The 27622-nt window shown below is 32.3% G+C and overlaps 1 protein-coding gene across 2 annotated transcripts; it reads right to left on the bottom strand.

Moving 5' to 3' along the window:
• Positions 1-381: 381 nt before the first annotated feature.
• On the bottom strand, positions 382-27266 carry LOC143082901 (uncharacterized). Of its 2 annotated transcripts, XM_076258897.1 has the most exons (17): positions 27141-27266; positions 22652-24743; positions 22320-22349; positions 20160-20427; positions 17769-19610; positions 17013-17260; positions 16370-16413; positions 15533-15686; positions 14299-14462; positions 13547-13701; positions 11516-11596; positions 11041-11152; positions 10395-10472; positions 9679-9806; positions 8874-8990; positions 5206-5316; positions 382-4242 (listed from the first exon to the last, which is right to left on the bottom strand). In XM_076258897.1, exons 2-17 carry the CDS (start codon positions 24696-24698, stop codon positions 4152-4154), a joined length of 5670 nt encoding a protein of 1889 aa, XP_076115012.1. In that variant the 5' UTR covers positions 24699-24743; positions 27141-27266; the 3' UTR covers positions 382-4151. The 2 variants fall into 2 exon arrangements, with proteins under 2 accessions (XP_076115012.1, XP_076115013.1); XM_076258898.1 differs by lacking the exon at positions 22320-22349.
• Between the last annotated feature and the right edge of the window lie 356 nt (positions 27267-27622).

The following is a 27622-nucleotide window of genomic DNA, read 5'->3' as shown; positions in this document are numbered from 1 at the left end:
TGTTAAGCTCCATACCAGATATATAGTCATCCTTTTAGTTGTACTTTTTATATAAAATGTTTACGGATTACTGTATAAATTCAGAAATTAATAGGAGGTTTTTATTATTGCGAAAAATGCGACAGAGTGGTAAACGCAATAATTTAAACTCGCATTTTGAAATATTTTATATGAGTTAAACAGGATTTTTCTCAAACTCGTAAAAAATTAAAATCGCATTTAAGTCTAAACTGACAAAATCGCAATAATAAATGCACGCAATAATTTCTGAATTTACAGTATTACTTTCTACATTTTTTCTAGTTTTTATTGGATTTGTTTTATGTAAACTGGTTTGTCCATTTTGTCTTGACATTTAAATAGTGATAAAAGCAAAGACAGTTACTTTTCTGATATTTATTGAACACTTTCTTGTAGAGGCTTACAAAAGTTCAGATAAGGTTAATAAAAATAAAAGCACTCACAAAATGACTAAACTAAATATTGCAATATGATTTACAATAGAGTGCAATACATCCAACAGCATACTAAAAAGTCAATTCTTAGATGACCTAGGCTCTGTTTCTGTTTTAATCACATACACATCAGTAAGATACAAATTCTATGGTACATTTTTCAAATTATTCATGACAAGTTATTATGAGCATATAAGCATGCAAAACAAAATAAATTAAATACATTACATATGAAAATAATATTTGTTTTTAAAGAACATCTTACACAGTTTTTGGTGTTCATAAAGCAGCTGTGTAATTGTTTAATACTATTTGAATGACTTTCACATCTTTTCCCATGTTTGTTAACTTTTATAAATATGTAACAAGAATGTGTCCCTAGTACACGGATGCCCCATCCACACTATCATTTTCTGTTAAGTGGACCGTGAAAATGGGGTAAAATCTCTAATTTGGCATTAAAAGTAGAAAGATCATATCATAGGGAACATGTTTACTAAGTTTCAAGTTGATTGGACTTAACTTCATCAAAAACTAAAACTTTAACCAAAACTTTAATCTGAAGCGGGACAGACGGACGGACAGACGAACTGATGCACAGACCAGAAAACATAATGCCCATAAATGGGGTATAAAAAAAACTTATTCTTTGAGAATATTGACAGAATCTGAAACTTTAAATTTTGAAATATTTATAATAAACTGACTTGCTTTATTTATTTACCTATGCTTAACAATATCGTACACTTATTAATGTAAAATCTTTTTCAATTAATATAGATACTAAAACTGTTTTTGGAATATACTTTTACACAAAAGAAGAAGCTAATTCCATAAAAAATATAAATCCATTTTAAATATACTATAGCACTGTTAGTGCATAACATATTTTACTTTTTCTGATAAATTCTTGCATTGATTTTGAGTAATATTAGTTAAGAGGTATTTTTTTTTTAAAGACATGTATATATTTATAAAAAGCAGGTTCAATACTTGCAAAGGTGTTTAAATTGTTAAATGGAACACAAGTCCATTAAAGCCAAAACAGTGACAAAATGTTGTTTTAAAAGTATTAATTTTGAATCTATATGTATACTGTGGATTAATTTATTTTCGTTCGTACCAATTTTTGTGGATTGAGGAAATGTTTTATCATACATTGGATTTCATTGTTTTGACAAAGTCTGCATATATTTCAATATAAATTTTGTTGTTCATTGAAGATTTGAATTTGCGGTTCCTTGTACCCAAGAAATTCTTATAAATCTGTATCCAACGAAAAAATAATGAATCCACAATATTCAGGATGAAGACGGATCTTATCAATTTCTCTTTAAATACATCTTATCTTTGTTCTGTTCTAACTATTTTCTAATTTTAAAGCACTTAAGGATGTACTTAGGTGAGGTTTTGGAAATCGTGTCAAATTTTCGGTCTCCTTGGTGTTTTTCCATACAAAACAAGGTAAAATATTTTGCCCCATAACACCCATTTATTTTTTCATATAAGACTAAATAGCTCATGAAAGGTCATTAACCAAAATTTTAGAAGATTCTTAATTTTCTTTCTTTTGTTTTAGACCCAAATGATACCAATGCAAACATAAGGTAAAAGTCTGAGTCAGCCTTTTCCCGCCCTATTTCAAATCTCAAATATCTCGAAAAGGAGGTCCATGACCTATCAATATTTTTAGCTTATTTTTATCCTTAAAGAATGCTCTTCAAGCTTATAGGACCAATTTTAAATTCTTGATTTATTAATTTTCACCTAACCTCACCTTAGTACATCCTTAATAAATTTCAACAAAATTCAATTTTTAACTTGTTTTTTATTTTTAAAAGAACAAGACAAAACTTTGCAAACTAAAAGACATATGACCTAAACTATGTGTGTGCCAGCTCATTTTGTTGTTTTAAATTCCTCTAATAAATTCCTACCCCAATAGGGCTCATACTACAAAAACTTAAAAACCATCTTAATAGAACATTTTTTAATTTAAATTTCCTAAATACTTATTACCAATCTCACTAGGACGTATAGTTTAGAAACCTATTTTACAAATTTCATGCATCTACTCCTTTAATCACAATTGAAAAAAATGACATAAAATTTGTCTAAACAGTGTACATAATTTAAATATTTCCAAAACTTAACAATATATTTACAAATAAATAGGTTCAACAATCACAGAATATCAATGAAAACATATCACATTAGACTTTGGCAGTTTGAATATTATAAGACAAAGATAGAAAAAAAAAACATTTGGATGTTCATCTTGCTCAGTCTCTACTGGTAGTTTTCTATGCTCTGTTTTGTATACTATTGTCTTTTTGTTTTGTTTTTTGCCACTCTTTTTGATATTTTTGTATCGTTTCAGACACATTTAATGCAACCCATCTTTGCATGCCTTTGTTATATATAATAAAATCCTACATAATATTAAAGTATTAGTTTGTAAACTATAGGAGGCAATAACTGGACATAAAATGTACCCTATGTGAATTGGACGGACTAATGGACAGACAGAGGTAAAAAAAAGTACCCCATCTATTTTGTTGAGGTGGCATAAAACAGAGAAACTGTCTTAATAGATGAAAAATAAGAGAAACAGTTAACATTAATAAACATCAATAAGTAGACAGTCAAAATTGATAAGAAAAAGAGAAAGTCAAACATGTTCACAAAAATTGCATCATGAAATATCACACTAACTTGAATAGAAATATATATATATATATATATTAAAGTGTAAAAAAAATGACAAAAAGGATATAAAGCATACAAAAAGAAAAGTAAAATGTATACAGAACCCAATAGAAGCTCAAAGGCATTTCATTCTAACATATAAATAACTATGATATGTGAAACATACATACAAATTGAGCAAATGATTTGATCATTAATAAATTAACAAATAATTTACAAATGTACAAATAATGACGGATATAAAAATAATACTAATCTTAATTTCATATGAATTTGCATAAATGTCGAGCCAATACTGATTATATAGAAAATGCCGTAATTAATTTTTTCAGCAAACTATTTATAGATATCTATTGCACAAGTGTTCCATAAATTATGTATTTACAACTATTTCTACATCTAGTTTTTCATTTGTCTACTTTTTTCCAAGAGTGTAACACTACAGACTGTCACCCTTATCAGATCTTTTATATAAATATAATTGAACGCCATAAACATGCATGTTATCAAAACATGACATGAACATGTGAATGTCTTACCTAACTATCTAACATGATTCTGTTAAAAAGTTATTTAAAAAAAATAATTCTAAATTGTAAAGAAAAGGGAAACAACAGTATGTTTTGGGGCTGATTCTTTTTTAATAGAGTTTTTTTTTTTTCAATGTGAATATGACAGTAGTTTTTTTCAAATTTTTGTTGACTTATATTAAATTAATACAATGTTTAACACTAAAAGAACTCTGTTCAATACAACACCTATCATTGTCTACTGAACACCATTGTGTTTTAAAGATGAACAATGCCCCAAAATAACACATTCATATTTAATTTCCTGTAACTTTGATTTTTTTTTTATTATTTCTGTGCAAATATACCCTGGTTTCAATGCCACTCAGAACTGGTAAGGTTTGCTATGATTTCATGTTATTAAGGAGTATTGTGTACCGGTACAGTCTATTGGAGCATCAACTCTTTCATTTTCAGCTTACATTTCAACATTCAAGTCTTGATTAAGTTCCTGTATTTTCTTTATGTCTTTTATGCTGGTACATCCATACAGATGCAAAAGTTTTAACCTAAAAAAATACACAATGTCAAAGTTGTTACCAATTAACCTGTCAGAACCAATATCAATACAACTACCAAGTACAATTTTAATTTATGCTTCGTAACCTACAAAAACAGAGTATCTTTATTGAAGACATAATGCAAAAGATCTAATTATTTTTTGCATTTAATTATCTCATTTGTTTTAATACAGTGGTTTGTTTTACTAAAAGTCTAGGTGAGTATATTTCTATAAGCCCATGGTTATTATCAAATGTTTCCTTTTCACAGATTTCAAGTTTTTTATAAAATGTTTCCTTTTGACAGGTTTCAACTATATCATTCTTTTTTCCAATAAATGTTAGAGGTAGTCAAAATGGAAGAAATATATATTATTACATTGATACAAGTGGATTATCGGATTTTTCCAATCGAGGTAGTTAAATTATCAATTTTAAAGTCAGAGCCTCGACGAGGACTTTAAAATTTATAATTTAACTATCGAGATTGGACAAATCCGATAATCTACGCGTTACTATGTAATAATCTGTTTCTCTAATGATTAAAAGATAAATTTTCTTCTTTTCTAAACCAAAATCCCCTTCGAGTGCCTTCCACTTTCCACGAAGTTGTCAATTTCATTAACACCTATTTGAACATTTTAATCAATTCAGGGAGCTGAGAAAGGTTATGACCCTTTGACTCAGCCAATCATCTTCTGAGATCACCGGCAACCACACGTTGATTAAATTTTTTTATACAATTGGTTCGGAAAGGGATATATTTCCATAGAGTTAGAGAACATGTATTATCAAAAATAAGGAGATGTGGTATGATTGCCATTGTCATTGAGACGTTTATCAACCAAAGTTTAATTGAAAAATGTGATTTAATACTAGCAAGTACACTTTACCCTCTTTTTAAATGATAAAAAAAATCAATATCTTATGCACTAGATATAAAACTAAGAGATCAACTGTACTATATCTTACTTTTTACAGTGTTTAACTAGTTTGATAACTACAGCATCAGTAACATCGGCTAGGAAGTTCAGCTTGGCTTCCTCTAGTCTCTGGTTACAGAAATTGGCTAACATAGATACACTGCAATGATGATAAATATATTGTCAATAAACAGCAGTCATATAAAGACTCATAAACAAAAAATAAAGATATATAAATATCAAAACGTTTTTTTTTTATAGTAAAATTGAAACTGTAATAAATAAGCCCTTTTCAGTAAAATTGTTAACACTAAACTTATATCTAACATTATATAAAAAAAACTATTACATAAACTGATGTAATGTTCCTTAAGTTAACAACTAACAACATATTTAAAATATATACTGAGAATTCCTTATTTTTGTGGGAATCAATTCCTGTGTAAATTTGATTTTGTTGTTTTGCCAAAGTCTGCATACAAGCCAATAGGAAATATGTACATTCATGAACAGTTAAATTTTTGGTTCACCTTTACTAAAGAAATGTGGTACCCCATGAATGATAATAAATCCTCATTAACTTCCCTTTCCATGTCAACTTACCTCCGCTGTGTACATCCTGTGGAACTGTCACCACCTTTACCCAAGAAATGTGGTACCCCATGAATGATAATAAATCCACAAAATGTGGTACCCCATGAATGATAATAAATCCATATTAACTTCCCTTTCCATGCCAACTTACCTCCGCTGTGTACATCCTGTAGAACTGTCACCTCCTTTACCCAAGAAATGTGGTACCCCATGAATGATAATAAATCCACAAAATGTGGTACCCCATGAATGATAATAAATCCATATTAACTTCCCTTTCCATGCCAACTTACCTCCGCTGTGTACATCCTGTAGAACTGTCACCTCCTTTACCCAAGAAATGTGGTACCCCATGAATCATAATAAAACCTCATTAACTTCCCTTTCCATGTCAACTTACCTCTGCTGTGTACATCCTGTAGAACTGTCACCTCCTTTGCCCAAGAAATGTGGTACCCCATGAATGATAATAAATCCTCATTAACTTCCCTTTCCATGTCAACTTACCTCCGCTGTGTACATCCTGTGGAACTGTCACCACCTTTACCCAAGAAATGTGGTACCCCATGAATGATAATAAATCCTCATTAACTTCCCTTTCCATGTCAACTTACCTCTGCTGTGTACATCCTGTAGAACTGTCACCTCCTTTACCCAAGAAATGTGGTACCCCATGAATGATAATAAATCCTCATTAACTTCCCTTTCCATGTCAACTTACCTCCGCTGTGTACATCCTGTGGAACTGTCACCACCTTTACCCAAGAAATGTGGTACCCCATGAATGATAATAAATCCACATTAACTTCCCTTTCCATGTCAACTTACCTCCGCTGTGTACATCCTGTAGAACTGTCACCTCCTTTACCCAAGAAATGTGGTACCCCATGAATGATAATAAATCCTCATTAACTTCCCTTTCCATGTCAACTTACCTCCGCTGTGTACATCCTGTGGAACTGTCACCACCTTTACCCAAGAAATGTGGTACCCCATGAATGATAATAAATCCTCATTAACTTCCCTTTCCATGTCAACTTACCTCCGCTGTGTACATCCTGTGGAACTGTCACCACCTTTACCCAAGAAATGTGGTACCCCATGAATGATAATAAATCCTCATTAACTTCCCTTTCCATGTCAACTTACCTCCGCTGTGTACATCCTGTGGAACTGTCACCACCTTTACCCAAGAAATGTGGTACCCCATGAATGATAACTAGAGGGTCCAAGGACCCTGTGTCGCTCACCTGATATTTTTATTTACAATTGTTACATGATAAATGCAACTGTTGTACTGTCGTTTAGTTTCAGAGATATAATACTAAAAAGTGCATTTGAAACCTATGCTTTATTTCAGCCATGTGGGCAGGCAGGGTCATCATACACAGTGGTCCCTGGATATCCTAGTGGTGATTTAAACCAAGTTTGTTTAAATTCAACAGTTGTTTCAGGGGAGAATTTTTGTAAAATTTATCTAACAAGAAATGCAAAGTAATGAGAAAGTTGTGAAGTAGTTTTGTTGTTGCGCAACATCCCCCCTCCCCCCCCCACTTTGCCAAAAAAACCAAAAAGGTAATAAAAAATTATCATATAAGGGCAATCTATCCTATTAATGATTTCTGCAAAATTCAGTTGATTGTGCAAGGGTTGTATAGCCAGCTGAGGTCGTTAAAAACTCTCTTTCTTTTGTTGTTGCAGATAGATCTTGACCTGATAAGCAATTTTACCACATGTCAGATTTGCTCTAAATGCTTTGGTTTTTGAGTGATAAGCCAAAAACTGCATTTTACCCCTATGTTCTATTTTTAGCCATGGCGGCCATCTTGATTGGTTGGCCGGGTCACCGGACACAATTTTTAAACTAGATACCCCAATGATGATTGTGGCCAAGTTTGGTTTAATTTGGTCCAGTATTTTCAGAGGAGAAGATTTTTGTAAAAGATAACTAAGATTTACGAAAAATGGTTAAAAATTGACTATAAAGGGCAATAACTTCTAAAGGGGTCAACAGACCATTTTGGTCAGGTTGACTTATTTGTAGATCTTACTTTGTTGAACATTTTTGCTGTTCACAGTTTATCTCTATCTATAATAATATTCAAGATAATAACCAAAAACAGCAAAATTTTCTCAAAATTACAAATTCAGGGGCAGCAACCTACCAACGGGTTGTCTGATTCATCTGAAAATTTCAGGGCAGATAGATCTTAACCTGATGAACAATTTTACCCCATGTCAGATTTGCTCTTAATGCTTTGGTTTTTGAGTTATAAGCCAAAAACTGCATTTTACCCCTATGTTCTATTTTTAGCCATGGCGGCCATCTTGGTTGGTTGGGCAGGTCACCGGACACAATTTTTAAACTAGATACCCCAATGATGATTGTGGCCAAGTTTGGTTTAATTTGGTCCAGTAGTTTCAGAGGAGAAGATTTTTGTAAAAGTTAACGACGGACGACGACGACGACGGACGACGGACGACGGACGACGGACGCCGGACGCCAAGTGATGAGAAAAGCTCACTTGGCCCTTCGGACCAGGTGAGCTAATAAAACCTCATTAACTTCCCTTTCCATGTCAACTTACCTCCGCTGTGTACATCCTGTGGAACTGTCACCACCTTTACCCAAGAAATGTGGTACCCCATGAATGATAATAAATCCACATTAACTTCCCTTTCCATGTCAACTTACCTCCGCTGTGTACATCCTGTAGAACTGTCACCTCCTTTACCCAAGAAATGTGGTACCCCATGAATGATAATAAATCCTCATTAACTTCCCTTTCCATGTCAACTTACCTCCGCTGTGTACATCCTGTGGAACTGTCACCACCTTTACCCAAGAAATGTGGTACCCCATGAATGATAATAAATCCACATTAACTTCCCTTTCCATGTCAACTTACCTCCGCTGTGTACATTCTGTGGAACTGTCACCACCTTTACCCAAGAAATGTGGTACCCCATGAATGATAATAAATCCTCATTAACTTCCCTTTCCATGTCAACTTACCTCCGCTGTGTACATCCTGTGGAACTGTCACCACCTTTACCCAAGAAATGTGGTACCCCATGAATGATAATAAATCCTCATTAACTTCCCTTTCCATGTCAACTTACCTTCGCTGTGTACATCCTGTTGAACTGATATCAATGTTCCGGAGGTTCTGACAGTTGTTTGACAGAGCTCGAATACTGTTATCTGTAATATTCCTGCAGCCACAAACATCTATGACCCTGTAAAATTTTAAGCTTAATTACACTTCATTTAAATGGTCATTCATACAAATATGATGGAATAAGACAGGGAAATAGAGAGTGTTACACTTCATATCTGGTTCTATGTTCAATTGAACAAATATAGCACTTATCTGGCCTCTTTCCTAACATTTCTGTATACCTACAAAACTTCACACTATCATTGTGGAGAACAAGATTTTAAGTCATACCAAATTTCAAAACACATGAATACTGTAAAATCAGAAATTACTGTGAGGTTTTTATTAATAATGCTAATGCAAATAGTGTGACTGGGTGAGTATTGTAATAATAAAAACTTGCATTTTGATATATATGATGCAAAAGTGAATTTCTAGATTTATAGTACATTGTACTGGTACATGTTTCAATCCATTTTGCCAAGTTTTTTCATAGACATTAAATACAAGCAAATATCCTTTCATTCATATTGAGAACATGTTAATGGTATTTGCAAATTGATTCTATCTGTAACAAAAGGCTTTATTTTATATTGTTTTTATTAAAGCAAGTTCAGTAAAAAGCACTGTGTCATTATTTTGACTTCAAGCCACACAGGTTTATACTTTTTACTAGAGATTTGTGTTAGGAATTGCAACGTAAGTAGCTTATAAACTATTTCAGAAGATTTTAATTTTGTATTTGTGATAATTTGATTTCTAATTACCTGATATCACTAAGATATGTTGAGATCTCTAGTAAAGCTACATCACTAATATTTGGACAGTTGGCCATTACTATTGTCTTCAATCTAGGACAATTCTTCACAACATATCTGATACAGTTGTCCTTTATCTGTAAATATACCAACAAATCAGAGAATAAGTAAAAACTATTTACTGGAGAAAAACATAATTGAAAAAAAAAGGAGGTTCCTGATAAATATTTCTTTTTGAAAATATATAAAAATAAAATAAAGACAATTTATTTCAACTGACAATCCATCATTCTTAAGTTTTCAGATTTTGTAAACATGTTTTATTTGAGGTGCACAAGAAACAAAACAACCAAACTTCTATTCTATTTTCAATCATAGTGTATTAAACAAAATTAAAAAAAAATCTCGATCCATTTCGACTATTTAACTATTTTTCAACAAATCATCAAATATGAAACTCTCTGTCAAACACTTTACTCAGTACTTGGAGTACAAAATTTGAGCTGGAAACACCAATATCCAGTATTTTGATTTGTTAAATATCTGAGTCTGAGTATTATAATTGTACTGGAATTCATTACAACAGCAAGGCCTGTTCTTTTAAGACAAGTTGATCTGATTTGAATACAGACTTTAAGCTTTATATCTATTTAAGCTCTTAAGATAAAGACAATCTTTTCTTTTGAGACTTAATGATCTAAGTTGAATCCTTCCAAGGTACTTACATGCTTAACACCTCTGAGATCTAAACTTTCAATTCTGCCAAGACTAGTTGATAGCTGCGAAATGCATGAATCCTTTAACTGTAAATAAAAAAAATGAGAATTTGAAGAGACAGTAAAGTTTTTCTTTAATTAATTATACCATAATTGGTTCTGTTAGAATCCAAAAACTGCACCATTACATATATTGTTTTTTAGTTACAGCCTATTTTCAATAGTCCAATCTAAGAAAAGTTTGTTGATCTTATCTACAGCAACAATTAACAATAATGATTTAGGGAATGGAGGCCAGAAAATAACATAAATATATTAAATTAAATAATACTAAAAATAGTGAAATGTATTTTAAGTTTAAATTCTAAGTATTCAAATTATACTTACCCAAGAGTACCTTTTCCCCTTTTTTATAGGTACATGCCATAAGCCCATATGTGAAAAGAATAAACAAGAACTATGGGAATACCCAGCCTTACAATTCTTATAGCTGATTAAAGGAAGTTAATTAGATTATCTCCCCTTGAAATAATTTGGAGAGCTTATAATACATTATGATACACTAATAAAGCAGCTGTAGTGACAGTTTTATGTATCTTATTCATTTGTCTGTAATAGCTTAGTATACCATGACAAATATGATGAGAATTAATACCTTGTAACACTGGCCAAGATTCAATGTCAGAAGGTTTATACAATGTGTTGCTAAATATCGGATTCCTTTTGGTGTAATCTTGAAGCATCCAAACATTTCCAATACTCGTAAACTGTAACAGAACAAACTTAAGATTAAATATATCTTACATCTATACTAAATATAACCATGCAAAAGATTCTGCAGAAATATATTTTTTGATTTTAATGATCTATTCAAGTTAGTCGAGACTAAAATGTAACTTCTCCAAATCTTTTTTAAGACATGAAATTCCGCTCATACAAAGAAAACACATGCTTTGATGTGCAAATTTTTGTCTTATTGATTTTATTGATTTATTATTTTTTGGAGAAAGGGAGGGGATATACCAAATATCCCCCTCCCCTTTTGTAATTTCAAAATACAAAAATTGTAAATTGTAATTTCAACTGAAATTAAAAGAACCAAAAAATTATTGATTTTTCCATTTATATACCTTGAACCATGTTTCTTGAGTACTGTTTCTAAGCCTTCATCAGTTATATTTTGACAACCATTTATGCATAAACTTTCAAGTCTGAAATATAAAGTATAATGAAAATTATAAGATGATAGTGGTTGAAGTTATCACTGAAGGCACAGCTGTATGTATGTAGTTTATAGTGCAATTTATTAGAAGTAATGAGGGTTATTCCATTCTAACAAAACTTAAACTCACAGAAGGCACAAACTTTACTGTTGTGTCACTGATATAAGGATGTCATAAATGTTAATTAACATTAAAATACCTACTTGTACAAAGTGGAAACAGTTGCAGACATTTTTTTATCATGACCTTTAAGGTATCTTTTTGTACATGTATAGGCATAGTGGTGTCAAGAGCGACCACGAATATCAATGAACAGTGGTGGTGGAGGAGAAGAAGCTTAAAAAAACAGTTTTGAAGTTTTTTTCCATATATATGACACATTTTCTAGAAGTGGTTAATAATGATTATAAATTCCATTCCTAAACTCCAAAAGGTTTTTGAGTTAGAGGGATACTATTTTATACGTTTGTACAGAGGTGTTCAAAATAAACTATGACGTGACCAAGGTTTTTAATGAACTTTTTTCATTGTAAGTAACAAATATTTAAAAGTTAGAAACAAAAAATATTTTTCATTATATCAGGGCTTCCAAAACGGTCATATATTCCGGACATTTGTATAATGTCCGGTAAAAGTCAGGCTGGGCAAAGCATGAAACAGTCATATACATTTTAGTTTTCAATTTTTTCGGTCATTTTAACATAATTCACGATCTTTTTGGCACAACCTTTTGCCTTTAACATCCACACATTTCCGGTCATAAAAGAGACATGATGATTAATTACTATCAAAACAACCCATACTTCAATACTTTCTAATTTTAATCAAGGCTAATTAGTTGTTGGACAGGTGATATCTACCTGTTCAAGTGACAGGTAAACTATGTTCAGTACCGGACATCCTATAAATTGATTGGTCTATTCACAATTATTTTCTTACATTTCAGCGGTTTGTAGCTCATTGATTTAGTCCAAAAGATTAAAATTATAATAAGAAATTAGTTTATCTACATGATTTGATGAAAAATTTTGAAAGGTTTAAACAAGGACGTATAACTATAATATACGTCCTTGGTTTAAATGAAAAATCGTCAGAACTACGTTGAATGAACTAGAACACGTGTGCGCATGTGCTAAGGTGGGAAATTTAATTATGCATCCTTTATTTCTTTAAAATGCAAAAATTATCATTGAAACCTGTATCTGAATGTTCATTTCAAGTATTTTGTTGAAGAAATAACGTGAAACGAGCTTAATCTTTACTCAGTCATGCTTTGTAAACGTACACGGATTTTACGTATCCGTTTATGGTCCATGTTTTACCACTGTCAAGTCAACATCCGGTTTTAGAAAAACGTGATTCTAAAAACGAAAATAAAGTTTTTGACATGTAATTTTGCACAAATAAAGAGTCTATGGAAGATACGAGCACGCTGATGTGCACACTTTGAATGATGCACTGCCAATTTAACAGTTTACATCCAAACATCAAATTCATATCAAAGTAAAGTTTAAAATCGTTTTTTAATCTAATGTCATTATCATTGGAATGGCCATCTGATTACCATAATTGCCTTTTGTGACTAAGTCTTAAAAGATTAAAATCGGGATCAGATATAAAATGTCCGGCTGGCTCAAATGTGTTTTGGAAGCCCTGCATTATATGCAAAGGGTCAGCTTTTTGACCTTGTCTCTCAATATCAGTTTTCTTCCTTGTTTGTAACACAGATGCAAAGAATAATTAATCATGAAATGTTACATTACCAACTGTAAAGGGTTTTAAAGATAGAGAGAATTGATTCATGAGGATTCACAAGCAGATTACCATTCTTACAAGAAACTATGGGCTGGGATAGGTAATATATTTACTGAAAATTGGGAAAGCTTTGTATATAAAACTTTACAATGTAATTTGATAACAGAAATGGACAATGCTTACCTTTTACAAGAGCTAGAAATAGCACCAATACCACTATCTGTTACCATGCACCAACTAGCATCAACATGTGTCAAGTTATGACATCTTGCTGAGGCATGCAGTAAAATACAGTCTCCTGTTAAAGCACCTCTACTGCAACCACATAAATTTAATTCCTGAAAAAGTATAACAATATTTCACATTTCAAATCTAAATAAAAGTTTATAAAGCTGTATGTTATATTGAACAGTGTTGTCATATGGGGAATTCTTGTCATTTTCATTAAACCGATTTATAAAATGTTCTTTTCTAAATATCAACTTGGGTCATATTAATATTCATGCAAAGGAAATAAATAAATCTGTACAATTAAGATACAGTGGGAGGTGGAATCCCAATATTTTGTCTTTATCATACATCAGTAAACAACACTCAATTTCATACCATTTAATTGCATAATCATGTCATTTGCATGAAATTTCACAAGAAATTATTTTGTCATAGCAATATTGTGTCTTTATATTAATATTAAAAGGGTCCTTAATCCTTATTAGTGTTCAGTGTGTACCCATGAAGAATATCTTTATCTTTTTATCATGTGAATTTTCCTCGGCTATAGGCTATACACTTTTAAAGAGAAATCCACTGTACAGTGTTTGTTTACCATTGATTTACCCTCCGACATTAACAGATCTCATTAAGACAATTAAATAAGCCTAGTCATATATTTTTTTTGTAGATCACTTTAATGTATTATTACTGTACAATCTTACCCTTAGAGTTTCACAACATTCCCTAAACAATTCTCGAAGGCCTTTGGCTGTAATATTATCACCATGACATTGTATTAATGCCAGACTGACAGGATGCCGATGACCTATATTTGCTAACGTTTCGTCATCCATATCATGTTTCTTCTTTATTGTTATGTATCTCCCTAGAAGACAAAAGAAAATTATACATCCTTTATTACATAAACACTTTATACACTAACTGAATCATGTACACATAAAATGAGTAATTTTAGAAATTCACAACTATTTATTTTCTTAACTTTTATTATTATTTCAAACAGGTGAATATTGTTAACAAGAAATAATAAATTTTAAAATAACCCTACCTTTTTCTATATCAAGTATTAAGCTCAATGAAAAGTTATCACTTTCAATAAATTTATAAGTGTTTATATATATATCAGTATTTAAGATAATGTAATTGGTTGGATTTTCTAAATGGTGATTTCTGTCTATGCCTATTTGTTAGATTTAAGTTAAAAAGCACCAAAACAATATCTTGATCCCTACAAGTGAAACTGTGAGGATACCCCTACCCAAATATTTTAGTAAATAAGAAGTTGTTGAGTGATGAATCTAAAAATGCATCAAAGGGTATAACTGACTTATATAAACCCTGAAACCAAATTTCAGAAATCCTTGTATTAAAGTTCCTGAGAAAAATGTGATGAAAATTTTCAACTTGGCTATCATGTAAGTCTCTCATAACTCTTTTTAGAATGGCTTTTGTATGTTTATTGACATTGTTTTATTAACTATTTTTATATTTTATAAAATGAAGAGGTGAGACTTAAATAAAATCTTGTCTTGTCTTGTCTTGTCTTGTCTTTGTAAAATGATACAAGTAAACAGGAAGATGTTGAGTGATGAATCTGAAAATGCATCACACCATATAGCTGACTTGTATAAATTTTCAGAAAGCCTTGTAATGTACAAATGTAGTTCCTGAGAAAGATGCAACAAAAATATTCAGGAGACGGATGGACAGACTGATGTATGAACTGACAGATAGATGAAAAGAGGTAAAACAGTATATCCCCAATTTTTTAAAGCAGGGTTTTAAAGTGGGGAATAAAAATCTTGCCAACAGTATAATTCATATGATTGCTTGATAGCACTGAAAAAAGCAAGCATTTTTTTGTATTACGAATATCAGTAATTAGCAAATCTTATAGGTGGGTAGATGATTTTACCTCCTTTAGATAATACTTACATAATGTTTCATCTAAAGCTACTCTGTAGTATTGTTTACATGCCAAAGCTGCTTCTATTAAATCTCCATGAGACAAGAACGAAAAAATCTGCAACATAATTTCATCTGGAAGACACAGCCATGCTGAAAACTTTCCTTGCTGTATTCTTGGTGTCTGAAGTAATAAAATCACAAACTTATTTTTAATAATTTGTACATGTACATCCAATTCTTTTACATATATGTATATAATTTGTGTGAATTTGAAAACAAAATCCTTTCGGGTTTTTTTGTTGAAAAATATGGAGAAAATCTACTTTAATTTCTAGATAATAGACTTGTTATTGAAGTGATTCCTCATCCAGAGGTCATCCAAAGAAGGAAAAAAGTTCCTTGTCTATAGCTATGCTCATGCATGAAACGTACCTATATGTTACAAAATTATCAACAAATCATTAAACAATTTGATCAGTCTTTTTTAAAGCCATGTATAAGTAACCATGGTTAAGGAAGCCTTTATACAGCTTTTTTTCATTTTGTTTTCAAAACATGAAACAACTCTATGAAATGATGGCTTAATATCTTTTAGTTATAGTGCCTGATAAGATTTTGTGAAGACTACAAATGTTACCCTCAAATGTTTAATACCATTTTATTTTTAAAAAGAGGTAGATTAGTCATATTTTGACACACATAGTTTTGTTTTTCTGTCTGCTTCTTATGCTCCTACAAATAAATTTTAGATTTTCCTACAATGCAAGAACATTGAATGTTTAATGGATAGTCTATAATTTTCAAGATGATTTGATGTGCACATTAATTGCAATTTATTTATGTAGATCAGTAGTGTATACTTACCATTTCCTGGTACATTGAGTAAGCACTCTGAAGTTTGCCTATATCTGAAACAAATCAGAAAATAATATGTCAATAATGCCTACTTATGAAGTTATCTTACATTTTGGGAACTTCTATAGCTTACTATACGGTATGGTTTTTAATATTACAGTGGACCTGTACACTTTAGTGGTTACATCCTAATCATTTTATCATTGAAGGATGGCTGTCTGGTTGGCAATCATACTTCATCTCCTTATTTTCATATCATAGTTGTTAAACATATCTCAATCAACTGAATGTTTCTGCAAAATTTGCAAAATAACATAACCAGAAGTAAGAGTATATTTTCATGGTAGTAAAACTTAAACTACTCATCTTAATATTTCTTTCCTTATGAAGCTTTCTTTATACTACCATATCAAATTTAATTTATACAGAATTTTTCTTCTTTTAATCTTATTTTCAGGGAGTTTATACATTTTTAATGCCAAGTTCTACTCTTGTTTCCTTATTATTTGTTGTACATGTATAGGTGAGATATAATAAACTGTATGGCAATAAATGACGGCAGTCTTTATAAAAACTTAATACATCAGTTATCTATACAATGTATTGGTTGGCCCGACATTTGTTTGTCAACATAAATTTTGAAATACAATACCTTTCACTGGTTCTATTTCTTCAGCAGGAAGTCGATGATCAATTACATAAGGAAGTGACTTAGGACTGTCTTTGTTTTTGGTTTCTACTTTAGATGAAGTACTAGGGACCTCTTTTTTCCTAATTAGCGGCTGTGAAGTGGGGACCTCATTTTTCTTTACTGCAAACGCTTGACTAGCCACTTCTGTCCTTCTAACAGGAAGACTGACAGGAAGATCTGGAGTAACATCCCCTCTGGATTCTTCTGACCTGTAAAATAGTTTATATTATTCACCTTGATAAAGAATTGTAAGGTGGATTAGTCTCCACATAAAGAGATTAAAAAGTAAAATCACAGAAGTACTGAACTCTGAGGAAAATTCAAAACGAAAAGTCCTTGATCAAATGGTACAGATATAATAATCATCAGCTATAGGTAAGCCAATGACGTCCAAACTGATGATTTTTTTTTTCATTGATAACATGGATCATAACAGTCAAGTACCGGTAAGAATAATTTGGAGATTTGGTAATGATGGCTGATCATTGATAGCCTCAGTTGAATTTGTTCACATTTGTTTGTATACTGGGACATATAGAACTAGACATATTCTACAGACACCTGTCTATTTATAAAGACAGCATGTTGACCTTTTGATGTCTTTTTTTTTGTTGTCATAAGGTTGCTGTCGCCTTGATATAAACCTTTTGCTTTTGTTCAAAAACTTCAAGAAGGACCATTAAGTTAACTTAAAAATTCTCAGATGGAATAACTTACCTTGTTGTAGACAGATCAACACTGACAGGACGACTGAATTTTGAGACTTTTTTCCTTCCAGGGGTATCATCTTCCATACTTTGTAAAGCTAGGTTTGGAATACTGCCAGATCTTCTAGGAACACCATTGTTCAATGCTGAAGCAGGGCGGGTTCCTCCATTAGCAGCGGGCCGAGTTCCACCACTTGTAGGTCGTTTATTGCCAGCGCTAATAGGCCTACTTTTGTTGACACTTGGTTTCGTGCTCAATTCCCTAGGGTTATAGGAATTCCAAGCAGTACTAGACTTTGCCCATTTTCTTTGCCTACATGGAGTATCTATAGATTCCTTTACAACACTTTTAACATTAGGATTAGACTTACGAGTCTTTATACTTGAACTGGGTGGCTTTTTAGACATTTTTGGCTGATGTTCGAGTAATCGTTCCAAAAATGGTTTTGATTCATCATCAACTGCGTTAGGACTTTCAAGTATTGGTTCTTCTTGAGGAATCTCAAAATTATTGCCATTATTGAAAAAGTCATTCCAGTCTTCGCTCTCTGCTGACATGCTAAGTGGAACAAATGGTTTCTTTTTGACATCATTTTCGTCCTCATCACTACTGTTTGCAAGGTTTAAAGAAGGAACAAGTGGGTCTCTTTGTGTTACTTTACCCTGGCGGCTTTCTTCTAAAGTGAAAACTTCTATATCTATTGGCATATGTTTTCTACCCATTGGGGCATCATATCTAGGAGACCTTTGTTCGTGTAACCAAACCTCTTCATTATGTAGATGATGATCTTTATGAGACTGGTCTGGATTCTGCAGACTCTCAACTGGATGAAAATAATCATTTTCTATTTGTTTACTGTTATCTATATCATCACTATGAAATCTGTTGCTTACTTCGTTATTCAACTGGTTTTCACTGAATTCATTATGTGCAACATGTCGAAATTGATGCCTCTCATTTTGATTTTCTTCCACAACTTCTTCATCTTTACTTTCAACTTTGTTAATATTTAAGGTTCTTTTGGTACTTCTTTCTTCAGAAACATATCTGTCCTCTGAATCTATAATTTCTTCATCATCAGTTTTCTTTGATACTTCCTGCCTCTTTTTATTAAAATAAGCTTTTATAAAACCTTTAATTACTGGATCACTTAAACTTTGACAAATTTCATCAATTTCATTTTCTGTTCTAGTTAAATCTAAATCGTCACTAGATGGCCTTCCACTATCTCTGCCCTCTGATTTAGTTGGAGATAATTTAGAATGAGATGGTTCTACTTCTTTCACTTCCTGTTCATTATCACTTGCATTTTGATCTAATTCAGAACTTTTAGGCTCATCAAATGTAACACTTTTATAAAGAACATAATTTTTATCACTGTTTTCACCAGACTTTTTGGTACGCCCACCTTTTCGTTTGGGTTTGACTTTGACTGGCTCAACACCTATGAGTACTTCACTACATTCTGAGCACCAAGTCATGTAAGGTTTGTTTACTTCTCCACATTCTGGACAAACAATAACAGTCCTAGTTTTGGGATTATCTCCCTTATTTTTGTATGTATTTTCTGTATTGTCCTGATCTTTTTGTTTTAAGTATGACAGATCTATTCCTAATTCATCCATCCTTTCAGTAATTCCACCTGCATTTAATGTAACCCCTGTAGCTTCAGAATTGACTAATGTCTGTACATCTGTCAAACTTTCCCGTAATATTTCCATGGGTTTGTCAGTGAAGTCTTGACCCTGCTGTTTACTAGAATGGTGCTCAAGTGAGGTAAAGTACCTATCAATGGATTCCTTGGCAAAAGTTCTTTGTTTTTCCAACATCTCATTTTCTTGTTGTTGCCTCCTACAAGTACAGATTTATATTCTAGTATTTTTTTTATTATTTGGTGAAAATAAATACATGTACCCGTACTTATTGTCAGTTCAACCATTAACAGAAAAAAATCTATTAAAAAATTTTATGGACTTTATGAAATGTCAGGAACTTCGGTGGTCTCTTATTTGTGGTTATTGGCAGAATTTGATGTTAATTCCAGATTTTTTATCTGTTCAAAACTTTTATGGTCTCTAAATGATTTGAGATTGACACAATGTATAGACAGAGGATTGTATGGGGGATGATATTAATGAACTGTTTAAGTCTAAAATAACATATTTTATTTCATTGTCAACATGGTCAATGATTATGTATTCTTCTTGATGAATCACCTCAACTTGGCTCAAGTTCATCTCTGGATTTTTGAAAGGTTTGTGTTGTTTAATTTTATGTGCAATGTTTTGTTATCGTTGTTTGTCTTTCTTATTGTTTTTATTTTAAGCATGTCTATTTTAAGCATGTCTATTTTAATTTTTGACTTATTGCTACTTTCTTTTCTATTCTCTTATTGTTTACCTTTGTTCATGAAATTGTCTAATGCCCTCTATATGTCTTTGTGAACTACTTAGGTCATCTGGTCTATCATCAATGGAATTTTTCATGTTATCTTTTTGTGGACTACCTTCATGCTGTTGCCAATCACGGCTACCTTCGTGGACAGGTTTATCACGGCTACCTTCGTGGACAGGTTTATCACGACTACTGTCCATATCTCTTCTCCTGAAGGTACTAGAACCTGACTTAGTCTCTTTCTTCTCTGAAGGAGGATGAGGAACCATTGTACCTAGTTAATATAACATGGTCACATATTACAGAAATGACAGGTTTTTAATCATTGTTAATTAGGAAAAGAATATAAACTCCAAAGATTTTTTTTTATAAAATTCTGTTTATGATGATCAGAAAATTTAGAAAAAGACAATCTGATGGACAACGATAACATGATATTAAGAAACAAGAATGTGTCCTCAGTACACGAATGCCCCACTCGCACTATCATTTTCTATGTTCAGTGGACCGTGAAATTGGGGTAAAATCTCTAATTTGGCATTAAAATTAGAAAGATCATATCATAGGGAACATGTGTACCAAGTTTGAAGTCGATTGGACTTCAACTTCATCAAAAACTACCTCGACCAAAAACTTTAACCTGAAGCGGGACAGACGGACGGACAGACGGACGGACGAACGGACGGACGAACGGACGGACGGACGAACGGACGCACAGACCAGAAAACATAATGCCCCTCTACTATCGTAGGTGGGGCATAAAAAATAAATTCAGTTATTATTTTTTATAGTAAGTAAAATGCAATAGCTGTTGAGAACAGTTTATTTTTTAGCAAGTAAAGGTATAATCAAAGAACATGTGAGTGTTGTAGACAGAAGACTTAGAGTAGAATAGATATATTCATACAGCATGCACTACTTCATTTGCTTTTTGCATTGTAAATTTAAAATCAAATATTGCATTGTATTAAGCATTTAGCCTTCTAAATTAAGGCAATAATATGCATTGAGTAGAATAGATAGATTCATACACCATGCACTACTTTCTGCAACTTTTGTCATTTTAATAAAATTGTTTTCTTAATAAGTATCATGAGTATTGTTATACATTTTACACACTCTTTTTTATTTGAATTTCTGAGTTTATGTATAGTATTAGTACTTTGCTTGACAAGAGCATGGGTAGGATCTAGAAGTTTTACCTCACAGCACTACAAATAAAATGCATGTTGTATTTACTCACAAAGGGAGAAAAGAGGATTGAAATAAAGCTAGAGGTATGACCTTTTCTGTCAAGCTAGTGGCAACAGGATATTGGCTGCACACATCAGAGAAAAATAGATGACAAAGTGATGCAAAAAGCTACTCAAATCTTGGACATGTGAACTTAAAATGGTAGTCAACCTTTGGAAATAAGTAAATGTGGAACATTAAATTAATTGCTTGTTTAACATTCATTAAATAAAACTACTAATACTGAATAAAAAAGATTTATTTCATGTATCATTTCAATATTTCAAAGATCAATGAGGAAAAAAGAGGTCATGACAGAAAGGGGAGTGATGAGAGGATGGGTGCATTATAAAATAATTACTGTTGACACAGAGATATATATCCTGCCAACAGAAAATTCAGAAAAAGACAATGGATAGCAACATTGCTAATAAATATAAATTTGCATTGCTAGACCATAACCTAGATGGCAGGACCTTGAAATAATTATCAAACTGAAATATACTAATAGTAATGCAACTTTAAAGAAAATATCACTCATCTTTTTATCACAGGTAGTTCTTATAAAACTGACTTGAGAGGAAAACAATTGTTGAGGATACTGCCTGAGAAGCAATGCCTTCATCTATAGCTCGCCTTCGATGATTTTTATTGCAGGCAAGACAAAAATTATTAACTGGTATGTTAGTTTTAAAAAAGTCTGACAATTTCAAAACAAATCTTGTATAAATATAAATGATTAAGGTATAAAAATTAAGAAAAAAGTATGTATTAAATGTTATTTCACACTGTTTTAAAATTTATTCAAATCTAAACTATTAATGCAAAATTGAAAACAGAAGATTCTTTTGTTTGGTTTCAGTGTAGCAGGCACCAGCATGTACAGTCTATCTAATCTTAAAAACAGGACATGCATTTTACAAAATTACTTACCAAAAGGTCTATACATAGATATTCTGTATTCTAAATATGTACATAAAAAAGTCAGACCATTGTTTAAGCATCAACACATAGACTGAAATGTTATAATACTTATGCTTATTACTTTAAAACAAAACATCTGTTGAAAACTATATATATATATATATTTCAGTTATAGTGTTATAACAACTGATAAGTTGATAAAAAGTTATTGGTGAAGAAATCTTCATAAATACTAAGGATCACAGGGGAAAACTCTTAGAATGTTTATTTACACAATGTATATTTCAATTTGTTATTACAAGTTTGACAATGAATTCAATTAAAAAATAATTCACTAATACCTTTATCATCTCTTGGTGAGTCTGGTGGCATGACTGTCTGGTACGGTATAGGATATCCTTGACTGCCTACATACTGAAAGTAGGTCTGTAGTTCAATATCTGTTGGTGGGGGTGGATAGGGAATACCCTTTGGCATCATGTGGAGATAATCCTGAAAACCTGACATATCACCATGTGGACCAGGGCGTTGTGAAGATCCATGTGGACCTGGTCGATAACTTGGAGGAGACTCTGGTGGATGTTGACCTCTAACCATTGATGGATGAAAGTAAGGGGAACTCTGACTCTGTTTTACAGAAGGTGGATGAGGCTTCATTTCTGAATCAAAATGATAATCCTCAGGTGGATGTGGAAACATCTGTGGATGTTGCTGTCTAAATTTATAAATATCTTGTGGGTCCATTGAATGTATATTACGTGCTGAGATCTGACGACCTGGGCTATCATCATAATGTGGATGTGGATAATATGACATCATTGAATTAGGTGGTATCTGGTTATCCCCCTTCTGGTTAGGGGAGTGTGACATCATTCTTGATGTTCTCATAGATGGATGTCCATGTGGATAAGATTCTGGGGACCCGTATGGATGTTGAACAAAATATCCTGGGGGACTGTTAGTCGTGAAATGTTCCTGTGGGTAATGACTGTAAGGACTCTGTGGCATAGGCCCTTCATAAGAATGACTATGGTATAAACCAGGATGTGGCTGAAACCCATGAGGTATCGAATGACTGTGTCCAACTCCAGACATACCTGAAAAAGGCTGTTGTTGAACAGGATGCCCATGGCCAAGTCCTCCACTTACAGGTATTGGAACAGATTCTAATGCATTAGGTTGATAAGCTTGACTATAAATTTCATCTGCTGAAAATGCAAAATTTTTACTTGAAATTGAACCACTCTGTGATTCATCAATGCTTTTGCTTCTACTCATATTTTGTTCTACTCCTTCGTCCTTTTCAAATCCTCGCTTACCCTGGTAAATGGTGACCGGTTCATTTTTAGGACGATTAAGTAGTCTGTCTTTACTCTTACTTGAGTCATTTTGTGGTGTAAGTACAGTTTCATTCATCTGAAGTCCCATCAATGAATTCGTTACTTTATCATATTGATCTCGTCTAACATTTATATCTTTTGTTCCCCCTTTCTCAAATTTACCCCCCTTGGTTTTAGATTTGATATTTTCTCCATATAGAGCATCAATGTCTTTCATAGATTTCTCCAAGAATTCTTTATATTTTTTCTCACCAAGAGCATACTTCAACTCCTCTGACATTGATTCATTTAAAGCCCTTGGGGACCTTTCATGTAAATCTTTACTTTTCTGAACATCTTCAGGTCTATGAGTTGAGAGTCCAAGCTCTTTTACTTGGTTTACATCCATAGACTTTTGAAATATATGTGCACCATTTTCCTGTGATTCCCTTAGAGAATGAGCCATTTGTGGATTATGTTTTGGACGAAATGAATTGTTCCTTTCACTAAATATTTCTTCAACATGCAAGTCATTAGCAGGCTGTGGTTGGAAATGTCTTAAATTTGGAGATGGTTTATTTTGCACATGTTTACTAGGATTTCTATATTCTTCCTTACTGCTTAACTGATTAGAACTCCATCCTGAATTACTGACGTTTGCATGTATTGTTTCTGTTTGTTTTGGAGTTAAATCCCCTTTAGGACTGTCTTTTCTGTTGGTATATTTCTCTGCCATTTCCTTTTTTGTGAGCTGAAGCAACCGTTCCACGTTCTCATCATATCCATCTCCAACTTGGCCATTAGATTCATGACTAAGCTGTAGCTTTGGAACATCATCAGTTCTACCATTATCTGCTCTGTGTTGGGTTTGTGAAGTAAATTGAACTTGTTCCTTGCTTATGTTTTTCTCTGCAGATTCTATTTGATTTTGTGGTGTATGACCCTTAACAGGAGTAGATTCTACTTTAGCTACTGCTGGTTTATCCTTATCTGATATTGACTGAAAATAAGCTAGACGCCGTTTACGAACTTCTTCTGGGTTTAAATTTTCAGAACCTGCTTCTTCCATTTTGTCACAAACATGAGCAGGATTGTATTTTATAAAGTTTCAGATCTGAAAAAAGAAAGGAAACTTGTTATGAAAAAAATAAAATATATGGACCAAAATATTTACCATAGAAAATAAGTTATTTTCTGCCATAAAGTTTAAGTCTATAACTTCACATTATTTCAGATCTTTGACTTATCATGCTTATTTGACATGTTTGAGATATTTCTTCTAACATTGTCTAAACAAAATTGTTGTATAAATATCTGTCTTTATTTTTAAACCATTGATTCAGTTTTTGCTCATTGTTGAAGGCAGTAGAGTGACCTGTAGTTGCTTTTTAGTTTACACTATGGATTTTTTACTATCATGACATAACTTTAAAATTAATAAGTATGATTTAAGATCACAGGGAACAGTAGTACTCCCAAGAGTCAGAACTACCAGGTATAGTTTAAGATGGTTTCGCTATAATGCTGCACAAATCCAGAATGAGCTGAAGAACCATTATCGAATGTAAACATCCTTTGACTAATTAAAAAAATTGGTACGAACATGGGATACAATTAACAGCTCATGTCAGTGCAGTGCATGCATCTAGTGCTTTATGTCTGTGCTTCTTTTATTTTTTATTTTTGTGTGGCTATATACTTTGTGCTTATTATTCTTAACTTGTGCAATGTTTTAAGATATACAATATTTTGCAAACTATGTGTGACAGGATTGCTTCCATTAGAAAATGTGGTAAATACTTAGTCACTTGTAATTAGTTGAGCTAAGAAAGTGGAGAAAGAAAGTGGAGAAAGCTAAGAAATTCATACTCTCTGGTTACATATGATATATATATATAGAGAATTAATAATACATGGCAAAATCCGTATCATATGCCGTATCATCCAGAGATACCAATATCAGCCAGAGGGATGATATTGGTCGAGGGTGATATGGCATGTGATACGGATTTTGCCATGTTTTATACGCTTTATCATATATTTCAACAGGAGCGAATATATGAACTGCTTTCTGATCCCTAACACCTGGGTTACCTTCAGTTCTACTTTTGTCTTGTTTCAAAAGTTTTAAAAGAACTGCTCAATTACTCATCCGAAGCACCTGGGTTACCTTATTATTTGCGTGCTGTTGTTTTAAAAATATTTTGTTTATCATATTTTTTTTGTGTGTTTTGTATGGTATTTCATTGAGTTCTTTTTTTATAGTTGCAGTTTGTGTGTCAGAAATATGAAAACTCAACGTTTGTGACGTCACATTCCAAACAATGAAGTCATTTAATAAATTGTGTCATGTCCGAATGACCGTTTATTTAGGATCAATTTTGAGGAAAAAATTTTAAAGAAAAAAAATCTGGAGAAGCTTGAATAAATTAAACATGTTAAAACGGAGTTAAAAAAAATGAGTAGGGGTGTGATAAAGGGTGCGCATCAAAGTTACGCGATATGGATTAAACAGCAGACTATTTATTAAATATTCAGAACTACTGTATTTACTACTAAATATATGATAAATATATATATTAACTTTTATATGTCATCTATTATGTCTATAGTATCTTACTATGCACTGTATGTTTAAAACTGTGTTGATCATGACTTGGGTATGTACCGTATCATTTGGGAACCATAGCTATTTCTGATATTTTTTTACAATTTTGCGACCATAAGAGCTAAAGTTCTGGAGAAAATTCCAGCAAGTAGCCTGCACCACCAGAAGCTCCCAGGACTCATTCTTCGCTGCTGGTAAAGTCCTTTGGAACTCCCTGCCACAGACCATGGTCGCAGCTGATTCTATTGATTCCTTCAACGTTCAAGGAGAGAATCAGCTGCCATTTTCGATGTACACACTAAATTTTTTAAGTTTTTAATGAACTTATCTGCTTTCTGTTAATCCTTTTTAAGATATAAAATACATTGAACATATATAATTATTTAATAATCAATGTTTAAAAGTCACCAATATGTGTCAATATCAAAATTTCAAGTGTTATTCGGTCATTACAAGTGTTCTTCGGATATTTTAGCTAACGGAGAGAATCAGCTTGTACATGCAGCTTCTAAGGATCAACTAGCTTTTAACGTGCTTTTTACTCCGTCTCACACAACTTCAAAGTTAACTGTTCATAGTCAAATTGCTTCAGAGGAGCTTGGAACAGTATAGAAGAAGAAAAAAGGGGAGAGGTAGCAAATCTATAATTTTGAGTCATTTGTATGATTTGATGTCCTGTTACAACTTTACAAGTCAACAGTGAAGATTAAGCTTCAGGCATTTTACAGGATAACTTTCTAACCTGTAGTGACCCACCTCTAACAAATTAATGATAAAGATATGGTTTTAATGGGAAAGCCGACTTGTGTCAGCCAAGGAATGCAAGTGAAACAGGTGCACAGACCTACAAGTTGCAACAGAGTGCTCTTAATTTGTTTTCGTCTATGATAAATATATAATTACAATAAAGGAACACTATAAATTCGAATTAATGTTTCGAAATTAAGGTGCTTTGTTCTTTAGAAGACCCTATCTGGTCAATGGGGATATTGTTATGTTTTGGAATCTGCCATCTTGTTTCTTAGTAAACACACACGAACCCAAAATATCGAAATCTTTCAACCCATAATTTTCAAATATGCTAATACTTTGCCTAAAAAAATTCAAAATGAAATAAAGAAAAGGATGTATTATTTTCCTTTTTAAAAGTTTTGAATCGTTTCAATGTAGAGGCTATGATTATAAAGAGATCCTCATAATGAAGAAGAGATCGGACAAGGACATCGTACAGGGTTTATCTGTTTACCCATAACACATAGAAAGAACCACAAAACTGCAAAAAAAAAAAAAAGCTAATTAAATCTGTATATTATAATTAATAAATGAGTTTATTTAGAGTCGGCATAGTATACAAACGTGGACATAAATAAGCTCTATTGCGCTTT

This window comes from Mytilus galloprovincialis, chromosome 7, assembly GCF_965363235.1.
Source record: "Mytilus galloprovincialis chromosome 7, xbMytGall1.hap1.1, whole genome shotgun sequence".
In the NCBI taxonomy this organism is placed as follows: Eukaryota; Metazoa; Mollusca; class Bivalvia; order Mytilida; family Mytilidae; genus Mytilus; species Mytilus galloprovincialis.
This window is presented reverse-complemented; position numbering and strand designations above follow the sequence as displayed.

What these genes read in the sequence shown, in the direction of transcription:
- LOC143082901 (XM_076258897.1), bottom strand. Translation starts at nt 24,698, where the DNA reads ATGGAAGAAGCAGGTTCTGAAAATTTAAACCCAGAAGAAGTTCGTAAA. An exon ending in CTCACCAAGAGATGATAAAG is followed by an intron (nt 22,350 to 22,651) that starts GTATTAGTGAAT and finishes GTACATATTTAG; the next exon opens with AATACAGAATATCTATGTAT. An exon ending in ATCTATGTATAGACCTTTTG is followed by an intron (nt 20,428 to 22,319) that starts GTAAGTAATTTT and finishes TATATTAACTAG; the next exon opens with GTACAATGGTTCCTCATCCT.